The following is a 12826-nucleotide window of genomic DNA, read 5'->3' as shown; positions in this document are numbered from 1 at the left end:
TCAGTATTATTCAACCTTTCTATTATTTTTCTAAAAACTATTTTTTTAAAAAAAAATGCATTCCAACTAAATGTATAACGGGCAAAATTCTGTATGATGACATCTTTTCATCTGCTGAGATGGACAGAATTCCAAAAACAAAAATTCCCAAAATCCAAAATCGTGAAGAAACTAGAATCCCGAAATTCCTTAATCAAAAATCCAGATTCCCGGAATCCTAAAATTCCAAAACACCCAAAACCCAAAATTCAGTAATTGAAACTAATTATGTTTGTTCTGAATGATGGGCACTTATTTTTATTTGCCAATGAGACTATAATACTAAACTAAATTAAAATTTAACACGGGGTCTTGAATTTTCCAGCCAAACCGTTATATCCTTCTACGTAACATACTTCCATATACTATGCAAGCTTGACACATAAAACAACAATTTTCTCAGGTTTTTGGAGGTTTTGACGTTTAGGTATTTGGGTTTTTGGGATTTTGACTTTTCGGGATTTTGGATATGAACTTTTCTAACCAGTTACCTACGGTTCTTATTGAATTTCAATGAAAATTTTGTTTCGACAATTTAAAAGCGATTATAAAATTTGTATTTGTTATATTTTTGATTTTAAAATGCTTGATTTTAATATTAACACAATGGATAACTTTCTTTGTCTGAAATATCTTGAAAGCTTCTTTACCAGTAGTAAGGCATGCTGTTTAAAGCATCTTGTCTACTGGTTATGCCATGATTTATCTTACTGTGCAACAAATCTTTACATTTTTTTTGAGAAACCAAGATTTCACTCTTATTGAAAATACGGTCTTTTGGTAATGATTAATATCTTCTTAGTTGGGTTAAAATTTACCTTCTACACAATTTATTTATTCTTCAAATTACAAGAAGTATTAAATAGGTTAAAATGGGATATCCGGAAAATAAACGCTGGAGTAACCCAGGCCTTAATTTTGTTTACGAGACTCTTCTTTTTTGTTTTACATATAATCTTTTGTCTGTAAGTTCTAATTCGCTGATTTCAGTACCCTCAGCTTTTTATATTTGCTTTTAGGTTAATATTTGTCCGTCGGATGTGATGTCTTTCCATGGGTCATACTTCCACAGAGGACATTGAGCAGTTTAGTTCGAGTTATATATTTGAAGAAAGTGATCTTTCAACAATTTATAAAAAAAAATATCCGTCTCATATTCGAGTATAATAACAATATTTGGTAGAGTGCTGCTATTTTAAATGTTTTGTTAAGTACACAGATTCTATTCAAAGATGCACTATACGAATGTGGAATGCTTTACCAGGCTCAATATGTCTTGCAAGATCCAGATATTGAAAAACCGTCCAACAGTGTTTCCTTTCTAATACCATCCTAATTCATTACACTTTGTTGAATCATTGTAAGGGTATTCATTACCCTCTGAGATCGCGACTTACTTACTTAAGGTGGCACTGCAGTCCGGGATGGACTAGCGCCTCAACCAACATGCCCAGCTGTATCCAGTTTCGCACGCCAAGTTGGTTGAGGTCCTCTCGCACCTGAGCCACGGTTTTCCTCTAATGTGGTATTGGATTCGGAGGCTTTCCGAGCTGGAGCGTTGATATAAATTCGCTCTCCATGACCCCCAGCCATCTTAGCCGTTGGACTTTTATTCCTTTAAACAGGTCAGTGTCGATGTAAAGCCCGTTCAAAATTTCGTTGTATCTTCTAATCCATTCTCTCTTTCCATCTATTCAGACGGGACCAAAAATCACCCAAAGAATACAATTGAGGTATCGATACAAGTAGATTTGAATCAATGATAGCTATAACTGGACCCTTAAATCAAAAATCTTATGTCAGGAGTAATTTTATACTACACATTTAGTGACTCGGTCAACCACCAAAGTAACATAATAATATATATATGTCCGAATGAAAAAAAAAATGCGTTATCCATAGCAAAGTTGTTAAAGCAATTTATTTTTTTTTTTTCAATTGAGAGTCTAGCATTTACGAAAATGGATCGCTTATCTATAGCACAACCCATACATATTTTAAAACCTACTACAAAAAGGGTGATTATGTCATAGCCATATATCGTGCATTAGGCCATTACATCCAAAAAAAAAAGTCAGGAAAAAAAATGCGCTCTTTGTCGGGAGGTGTTATAGAATCTTACTCTCTCGAAAACGATGTATCAACTGCCGTCAATTCGGAGCGTTAGGGTCATATGATAACCGATTTTTTTGGCATGTTATTGAAGACTACGACTTTGAGAATATGTGGTTTCAACAATACGATGCCACATCATGCCACACAACTCAAGCAAATATTTCTTTACTGCAAGAGAAATTTCCTGGCCGCGTAATTTCTCGTCGTTGCAATATTAACACTCCACCAAGATCATGTGATTTAACATCGCTGTGTCAAAAAGTAGCCGAAAATTACCTCAACATAATATAAAAGAAATATCATGAAACAAATATTTTATGTGTTTTGTTAACGTTAGCTTTTGTAACTGCAAAACGGATAACCCTATCCTTAACAAGTTAGCTTACAAAGACATTCTCTGTACTATATTGGACGTATTTCCGCGAGAGTTTTCAAGAGATTAATGGTGGTAAAATTAAGTGGCGCAACAGTCCGTTGAAAACCTGGGACTGTTGTCAAGGATAGAGGAGACCTACAGTTTTAAGCCGAATCCGAACTGCTTATTTGAGAAAGCGCTTTTCATGACAAGATTGCTCTTGGAAGAGTTATCAATTCCTTGCAAGAGGAACTTTAAATGAAATGGTGGGGATTGAATCCAAGACTTCTACCATGACAGCCCAACGGCCTTAACATTATGCCACGGGTACAACGTATATTAATAAAGAGTTTATAAATTAAGCTAATCATTGTAATGCCATTACTGACTGTATCGAGATATCAACATGTAAAAAGAAGCTGGTATTTCTTTTTCAATCATCTATCATTTGGTACCGATATTATTATAATTGTGTCTATTGGTCTAATGTTATTCGCCGTAAAAACATTTTCTTGTTTGTTACTATTTCACATTCAAGCTCAAATTTCTCGAAATCACCCAAACCAATTTTAAAAATATTATGAGTATGCATATATTAATCTTTAAATAAATTTTCTTTTGGTTCCTAACTTATAAGTGTACGCACTAGACCAAACTTGTAGTTAATGTGGGCAAAACTCCTTTTAACAACATATTGGTTGAATTAACTTGGTGAGACTGAACTCTACCTCAAATAATTGACTTTGTAAAAAAATGTTTAGAATATACGTTATTTTTATTTTACACAGTTTTCACTTTAATGTTATTGCATGTAATGTAATTCTTTTGTTTACTCATTTATTTTTTGTTTTCATTATTATTTTTTCATAAATAATTGTATAGTAATAAAATTTGTTTTTTTTTTTTGTTTATATGTCCAATTCATCTTTTGAATCTTTTAATAAACTTTTTAATTTTAGCTTGTTACCATAATATTTCAATGCTGGATTCTCTTAAGTTAAATGTACAATTTGTTGTTTAGTTAATAAAATGTATTCCTAACCTTCATCCTAATTTATTTATCTAATAAATGTATTTGTTTTATCTTCAGCTATAAATAGTATTAATTTAATTTTTTTTAACAATACGTGTGAGTATAAATTTCAATGATCTTGTTTTTTAAATATACTTAAATAAAAATTAACCTTAGAATTTTAAGATATTCTGTGGATCGTTGTATTAATAAAATTATTTGTTATAAAAGGGTTTTTTGGATATTTTGTATGAAATTAAAAAAAATATATAGAAATGAAAGAACATACAAATTGTTTTTACAGTATTATTTTTCTTTTATCAGTTATATTTTATGTCATTTATTTTGTCGATTTTTATTTTTTTTTAAATTGTAAAATTTTTTATTGATAAATCGACATTGTAACCGGAGTTAGGTTTTGCGTGTGTTATACGTATTTCACTTTTTCAGCATAACTAGCAGCAGCAAAACGGACTGAACACAATGATGATTTGAATATAGCTTGCGACACTGTAAAAGTTCAAAATTTAAAAAAGTAAAGCAGTTATGAAATACTATAGTGTAGAACAGAACGATGTGTTATTTTGTAAGGTTTTCCTTCTGATTGATAGGTGTTCTCTTATCAACTAAATTTGTAAAAACACTTTTATGATAATATTATTTTTAATGTAATAACTTAGAAAAATCAAACAAAAATTAAGGTAAATTCATCAAATTATACCACTTCCTTGAAACAAATATACTGCCTAAATTTAAATTAATTTTTCTGGCTAGCTTAAACAATAAATTTATAACTATTAACTTTGCATCAAATTAATTACAAATGTTTAAAATTGATTAGTTACAATGAGGTCTAAGATTTTTGGGAGACAGTTAACTAATTTTTGAAATATCACTGATCTTAATACAATTTAAGATCTGTCAATATTTTCTAAGCTGGCTAATCACGAGCAGCCAAGGGGCTCACAGATCCAATTTGGCACTTATCATTGGACTCTATATATGTAGTCACTCGAAACTAACAGAACTTCAAAATTTTCGAAAATGCTACTGATGCGGGCGAGCTCAATGTAAAATTTGAATTCTAGAAAATAAGAAATCCACCAAACAAAATTGGCATGGAGCTTAATCAAAACAATAAAAATATAAAATGATTAGATAGGTCATGTGTGCTTATAAGTATATTGTAAAAAGGACCCTGACTTTATGGCAAAATGTCGAAAAGGATGGAGAAAGAAGATAAAGCCATAATTCTCCTGAGTGTATATCATAGTAGCACTTAGAGTTTAGCACTAATACATCACTGTGCCCGTCAGAATCAATTTTAAAGTATAGATTCTTTTGTGGGATAAGCGCAAAGACCTTAAGACAAATATGCACCGGTATCTCTTTTGGAATTCTTCCCTATTTTTCTAACGCTCGCAATTTGCTTATTTTATTTAGTTATGTATGGAAAAAAATTGAATTTTGTTTATATTTTCTTTCAAATCAAATGTCTGTTTTAAACGAATACGAATTTGTCATTAACTTGGAAGTTTAACAAACAAAATTTAATGCTTTATTCACTTGGTCGACGAAAATGGTAAAGAAGACTGGACATTTTGAAGAGTTCGTGGCTTTATGTACGTAAACAAAATAGGATAGGAAGCTAACGACTGTGCAATTATAAGACTTAACACAAATTTGTATTGCAAAAAGAAAAACTAAATTTCAAATATCCTTATCTAAAGTTTATCAATAATAATGAATGCTAAGTAGTAGTTCTTATATGAAGACGAAATGAAATTAGTTAATGTATATAAATTTTCTGTCTCACAACTATAAGATGTTGTCTAAGAACGATCTTATTCTAATTTATTTCATATGGCAAAGCAAATATATACAATAAATTTATCATATTTTTTTTGAAAAATAATGTATTTAATGTCATGTGGAAATTTCTTTGCTCAACAGAAATAATTCAGCTTCTATAAGAAAACAAACAAAGAAAACGTGTAAAAGTTTATTTTGTTTAAGCTTTCATTTTTTTAAATGTATTAAAATTTGTTGCCAAACTTTTTTGGTCAATTATTTAAATTATGCAAATAAAAACAAATACAAACATTTTATCCGGATGGGCGGCGTCTGTCTATTGAGATACATAAATTAATTGAAACATATAATTAATCAGTTATATTTGTTTTTGTTTTTAAATCTAATGATTTTAAACTTACTGGACAAAAATAGACAAACCAGAACTAGGAACACTTAAAGGAAGGTGACGGTTGGTACATAAACATTTTGAAGTATTGAGAACATTATATGTGTGAATTTTGAGATAGTTGAGAAGTAGACACAAAAAACTTCAAAGAAATAGCTTTTTTTGGATAAAAAGCTGACAACTCTTTCTCATGCATGGTCACCATACAATTTTGTCCCATCTTCTTTACTTCTTCTACTTGCAAACTTAGTGCAATTATTACCATTCTGTGATATTAATGTTTTACGTTCAAGTGTTTATTTTTATTGTAAAATATAATATTGCCATTTATTTGTTTCTTAATTTATTAAAACTTTTTTCTTAATTTTTGAATGGAAATTGCAATAAAAATAAAAATAAGAAACTTTTAAAAATCAAAGTTAAAAACAAATACATACATATAATCAACACCCTTGAAGATACTGGGCATTTCCAGCAAAACCTTGGTCGGAATCAAATGTATATAAGAATGTTTTTATTTTTATTTTTCATAATGCAAACAATTGATTAAAAAAGTCTTCAAAAACAATTTAATAAAATTTCTTTGGAAGTTTCCATTACGTGCCTACATATATACAATTTGGAAATTTATATCCAAATATCTTTAACATATGCTTTTTTACTTCTATTTTATTTAAAACATAATTTTTGGAGTTATTTACATAACAGGATAGTTTAATATTCATTACAATTACGTACATGCATTTATTTAATTATTGGCATATGTAAGACAAAGTGGCGATACTTTACTTTAATTAAATGAATGTGTTGAGTTCGTTGAACATGAGTTAGTAATGTTTCACATTTAACGTTTTAGTGTTTCGGAGGATTGATTGTTCAGTAATGGGTGAAGAAAATGTACATTAGCCTACAAATGTATCAACGATGCAATTAATTCTGAAACATGCAAAATATTAAAACTAAACATGAAAACGCCTGGCTCCATTTGAAACAAATTATAGACTTCAATAAAATACTAAAATACTTAAAAATTTTAATTTAATATAGCCAGATTAAATAATAAACATAAGAAAATTTAATACATGCAAATACGTAGTACAAAGTAATTCAAACAAAAAGATTTATGTATGTATATGTGCGATTCATTGACTTCATATAAAATTTGAAAATAGAAATTATATTAATATATCAATGAACATGTATGTTTATTTTTTGGTAGAAAAGTTAAAAATGTGGTTTGTGTTGTAACTTAAATAGCTTTACAAAATATGATCACGAAAATCTAAAATATTCGATTGTTAAATTTTGTTAGTGTTTTTTTTTATACTTGAACTTTAGAATTTTATAATGTTGGAAGTAAACATCTTTTCTCTATCAAAGTGAATTAGTACTTGTCTTTCTTTTGTTTATTTTACACGCTTTAAATTATTTGTCTTAATGGATTTACATTTTTTCTTACTAAAAACAGATGAATATGCAGTGAAAAATACGACAATAATCAATATATAATTCCCGGTTTTATTTTGCGTTTCAAACCTTCTCTCAAAGGGGACTGGTATCAGAGTCTCGATCCTGTATTGCTGTGATGGATTGTTGTAAGGCGTTTGGTGTTAGCCATTCTCTGCAAAAAGAAAGATATCATTGTAACTATAAATTTCGAATGTATTTATACATTTGTAGAAGTAGAAGTTGAATTTTTTTAAAGATCAGATTTGGAATGTAACTAAAAAGCAAACAAATAAAATACTAACTTTTTAAAATGCCCAATCAAAGAAAAATCATAAATCTTCTAAAAAAGGAGGAAACTTCAATTTGAAACTATTAATATTATTGGTTTCAGGAGTAAAAAGAAATAACTCTTAATTTAATTTCATTGTAATAGGTGAAACATGATTTGATTAAAATTGTATGTTTTTTGTTTTAAGCATTAGAAATTAACAAATCTTATGATAGACCAAGAGCCGGCAGCAAATTTTGGGAGTAAACTGATAACCAAAAATATATAAATGTATGTGTAGATTTTGGTGTCGAAGTGATAACCATTTAAATGGATAGATAAACAAAAGGGGATGGTGCAATGATGTCAAAAAAATGTGTCCAAGACGTTTTACTTTCAGCTTTCGCCTTCCAAGACGCATTTTTAACACTTTTTAACAGAATTTTGCAAATTAGATGAACCATGAGATCACCAATTAACCTAGAGATATTTTTTGAGCTAGTGAATATTCAGCGAAGTAGAAAGAAGCGCCGTAAAGAAGGACAGTAAGTGTAGAAGGTAGTTACTTAAAAGCGGAGAAGGATTCGCCTTTTTTGGGTATAGGCTGAACAAATGCTATTTTCCATCAACTCAGAATGAGACCTAAAGAGTAGGATAGATGAAAAAGATTAAATGTATATAGCAAATTCAGCAACTATTTCTGGAGGAAATAACGGATGAGACGGATCTTTACTCCACTCTCTTATAGATTTAAAAAATTATTATCCATGCTTTTGATGTTATAATTTGTATTATAAAAAACGACACAATGAAGTAAGGCTACTAATAGTCGGTCAACATAAACGGTTACCGCTTTGACTCTCTTACGTAAAAATGAGGTCAGAATCTGTCCCAAGGATGTCACATCGTGTAATCGTCTACGAAAAATGCTTTCATCGCGTTCACCAGTACATTGACGCTCACCTTTGCACACACTTTTTAGTTTATGTCTGTGTCAATGTTATTGGGAAACAAGGACTCGATTTTGGAATTGTCCCAACAATGACATTGCGGAATTTGATACCTATTGAATGCATATTTTTAAAGTAATTCTATAGCCACGTACAATATGGAAATTAAGTTGTCAGATTGTTTTATAACTTAATTTTAAAATACAGGTTAGTTTTATTTGTTTTTCCATACTTTCACAATCATTTTTATAAGAACTTTGGGTATTGAAAGAGAATTCGACAGAATTCCAACAGAGACAAAGGAAAGAACAAACCTTAACAGAATTGTCCACATTTTACTAAGGCTCTATTTATTTCGTAATGTATGGTTACCATTGGTTTTTTGCTATGAATTGAAAAATAGTCAGGAACAATAGGAAACTGATAACCAAAAATATATAAATGTATGTGTAGATTTTGGGGTCGAAGTGATAACCATTTAAATGGATAGATAAACAAAAGGGGATGGTGCAATGATGTCAAAAAAATGTGTCCAAGACGTTTTACTTTCAGCTTTCGCCTTCCAAGACGCATTTTTAACACTTTTTAACAGAATTTTGCAAATTAGATGAACCATGAGATCACCAATTAACCTAGAGATATTTTTTGAGCTAGTGAATATTCAGCGAAGTAGAAAGAAGCGCCGTAAAGAAGGACAGTAAGTGTAGAAGGTAGTTACTTAAAAGCGGAGAAGGATTCGCCTTTTTTGGGTATAGGCTGAACAAATGCTATTTTCCATCAACTCAGAATGAGACCTAAAGAGTAGGATAGATGAAAAAGATTAAATGTATATAGCAAATTCAGCAACTATTTCTGGAGGAAATAACGGATGAGACGGATCTTTACTCCACTCTCTTATAGATTTAAAAAATTATTATCCATGCTTTTGATGTTATAATTTGTATTATAAAAAACGACACAATGAAGTAAGGCTACTAATAGTCGGTCAACATAAACGGTTACCGCTTTGACTCTCTTACGTAAAAATGAGGTCAGAATCTGTCCCAAGGATGTCACATCGTGTAATCGTCTACGAAAAATGCTTTCATCGCGTTCACCAGTACATTGACGCTCACCTTTGCACACACTTTTTAGTTTATGTCTGTGTCAATGTTATTGGGAAACAAGGACTCGATTTTGGAATTGTCCCAACAATGACATTGCGGAATTTGATACCTATTGAATGCATATTTTTAAAGTAATTCTATAGCCACGTACAATATGGAAATTAAGTTGTCAGATTGTTTTATAACTTAATTTTAAAATACAGGTTAGTTTTATTTGTTTTTCCATACTTTCACAATCATTTTTATAAGAACTTTGGGTATTGAAAGAGAATTCGACAGAATTCCAACAGAGACAAAGGAAAGAACAAACCTTAACAGAATTGTCCACATTTTACTAAGGCTCTATTTATTTCGTAATGTATGGTTACCATTGGTTTTTTGCTATGAATTGAAAAATAGTCAGGAACAATAGGAAGGTCTAACTTATTAATTCTTTACCTTTAATGATTAGAATCGAAGTAGAGATTAACCCTGTGTGCCCGAGATAGCTTTTTATCTTGCCGCATTTTAACAGAACGCAAGCAAATAGTGGTGATCACTCCTGTCATGCTTGCCTTGGGGTCCTTCTTTAAACTCAAATTTAATTTAAAAGCAAAGTTTCAGATTCAGATAGAATTAAAGTTAAAACACCCTAAAAAACTTATGGCCAAACTTAAACTACAAAAGAAAATCCTGTTTGTGTGATTATTTTTTGTTTATTGGTTCTTATAAATTATTAAGGATTTTGAAATTTTAAAAACATTTCACTTTGGAGCGTGAGTTTCTGGTTGAAGTCTAGAAAAACACTCTTAGTCTGTAAATATTTATATACATAAGCACATGAAAAAATAACCTTCATTTTGATGGCAGACAGAAATTTAGGGAAAGGAGAGAAAAGGTACTAAATTTAGTTGTATCCAAATTTTTAAACTATGCTTTTTGAAAACAGTTGCAAAACAATTTTTTTCTAAAATTTATACATTTTTTTAAAACTGTTTAAAAAAACTAAATTGTAGCAAATTTAAGCCACAAATTATAATAAAATTCCAATTTTAAGAGAGAACTGTTATCTCAAAGTCATTGACCTTAGATTAACTAAAAAATAATGTCTAGTCAAATTAGAGTGTGTGTGACAAAAGTGTGTTGCAATACTCCATAATTTGAAAAAAGTAAAGTTAATGCAGATCTGCTTATAAGTTGGTTCATCAAAACATAAACACTCACCTTGGTAAACATCTTTGTAGAAATGGCACACATGAGCTAAAATGCGCTAAACGATTGACCCAACTTGGAATTTCTTGGCCGCAAAGGATCTAAAAGAAACACAGTTTGTACTTTTATATTCGAATTTAATTCATATTCGTGGAGTGCTTACCTGTGTAAGTGAGCTGGAAAAATGATTGCAATTATTATTCATCAAATGGTAGCGGTCACCTCGAAACTGATTACCCAGCTCTTCAACTATCCGTCGCACTTCTTCGTAAGTAAAATCTGTGCATCCGATTTGTATACTTTGTCTGAATTGAAATTGCTCGCCCAGTTCGTCATGGTCGCGCGGAGTGATTTCGAAAACTCCCGTAAAAGGAAAGGGATGTCCACCATAAGCGAATTCTGTGCCAAATATTTCAACTCCCGAATGGAAAACACCCAAGCCAATGGAGGTAGTATACTCATTTATCCAATACTGTAAGGACACGGAGTAAAGAATAAAGCCCTTATGTATTTTTTATTACTATACCATATCATAGACATTTAGAATAACTGGTTCCCGATTTCCCATATTGGCGGGCAACAGTTCGTCGCTTCCACTATCCTTGGGAACACCAAGACAACTGGGAAATGGCAAATTACAAGGAAGACCGTTGGAAAACATTACACAACAATAATTAACAAATAAAATCGAGGAATTTCAGGCGAGATAAACTGAATCAATCTTAAATTGGCTGGAAAACAGATTTTAATGGCTTTAAACAGTCACGGAATGATTTCTAGACTACTCGATAGATATGAAACAAGCTTTAAGGCGAACGGTAGAACGGCGATAAGCGATATTTAAAAATAACTAAAAAATAAATATAAAGGGCACATAGGATAATCAAGACGTGATTTGGACGACGCCGACAAAGACAGAACACTGAACAGTGGTGTTCTGGTTGGAGAAATAATTTTGATGAAGTTTTTGAATTAGAAAATACCGTGTGTTAATCTTAAAAAAAAAAGATGACTAGGGAATTTTCTTGCGATGAAACAAACTGAACTCCATATTCATTACTTCTTCTTTGAAGCGAAGCGACGAATACAACACAAATGTTTTTTTTTCACCAAAAAAAAGATCTGTTGTGCCTCAAAATTTAGTTTGAAAATGGCTCCTGCATAGTATAAAATATCACAACTCAACAAAGCCACTATTAATGGATAGTTTTACGATTTGTTGTTAAATAAAGTTATGTTTCTGTAGTTTGAGAATACTTTTTTTGGAAATGGTTGTTTACAAATTGTACGTCGAAGATTTTTTCGTGAGGTAATGACATGACAGCTGGCAGAGAAAATTTTGTTTTTCTTTGACACTTAAATTTAAAATGCACAATCAGAACGACAACATTGAGAAGTCAAAATAATTTGTTTAGAGTAGTGAAAATGTGTAACTTAACGAAAAACTATATGCTTAGGTATGGTGTACACTTCGAATTCACTTTGTTCGATGTGATTATATTTACACAAAACCATAGCTTTAGCCAAATTAAAATTAGTAATATATTTCTTGCAACGTTTTAGACATGGGTGGAATCGACAGATAGATTGCAAACATATACTTAAAGTATTAATACAATGAAATAATTGTCGGTCTGCACCGCAACAAATATAATTTGAAAAAAAAAAACGTTTTCATGACAGCCATTATAAATAATAGTGAAAATGTAAATGTTTTGTTTTCGTTTTTATTTTAAGTTAAAACTTATTTTATCTTTTAAATAAATTGAACTAAAAACTTTATTGCGTATGTATACTAAACATTCGTATTTTTAACGATGTAATCGATTTTATATTTATGAATTTTAACACCAACTAATAAATTAAAATTTGTGTGCTGCTACACATTTTATAACAATCGATTTGAATGTTTTATTGGATACGCCATCTTGGAACAGGATGTTCGTTAAATTTCTAGGGTCAAACCCTGAAATCCGACCGGATTTTGAGGTCTGTATACAATAAAGGAGCGGAGGCACCCTCGCCCCAAATTATTTTAAGTAAATCATTTTTTTTCACTCGAGTTTTTCAATAAATAATTTATTGTGAAACCAAGTAGATATAAATATAAACGGAAAAAACAATTATCTGAAACTAAATGT

General features: G+C 30.5%; 1 protein-coding gene across 3 annotated transcripts; it reads right to left on the bottom strand.

Annotated features, from left to right (window-relative positions):
* Positions 1-3774: 3774 nt before the first annotated feature.
* LOC129949964 (deubiquitinase DESI2) lies at positions 3775-12031 on the bottom strand. 3 transcript variants are annotated; one of them, XM_056061713.1, is made up of 5 exons: positions 11669-12031; positions 11212-11416; positions 10849-11157; positions 10698-10786; positions 3775-7342 (listed from the first exon to the last, which is right to left on the bottom strand). In XM_056061713.1, exons 2-5 carry the CDS (start codon positions 11344-11346, stop codon positions 7264-7266), a joined length of 612 nt encoding a protein of 203 aa, XP_055917688.1. In that variant the 5' UTR covers positions 11347-11416; positions 11669-12031; the 3' UTR covers positions 3775-7263. The 3 variants fall into 3 exon arrangements, with proteins under 3 accessions (XP_055917688.1, XP_055917689.1, XP_055917690.1); XM_056061714.1 differs by having other exon boundaries at positions 11746-12031; XM_056061715.1 differs by having other exon boundaries at positions 11212-11305; positions 11746-12030.
* Between the last annotated feature and the right edge of the window lie 795 nt (positions 12032-12826).

The sequence above is a fragment of the Eupeodes corollae genome, chromosome 3 (assembly GCF_945859685.1).
Source record: "Eupeodes corollae chromosome 3, idEupCoro1.1, whole genome shotgun sequence".
Classification (NCBI taxonomy): domain Eukaryota; kingdom Metazoa; phylum Arthropoda; class Insecta; order Diptera; family Syrphidae; genus Eupeodes; species Eupeodes corollae.
The sequence above is the reverse complement of the archived record's forward strand: the minus strand, read 5'-3'. Positions and strand labels throughout refer to the sequence as shown.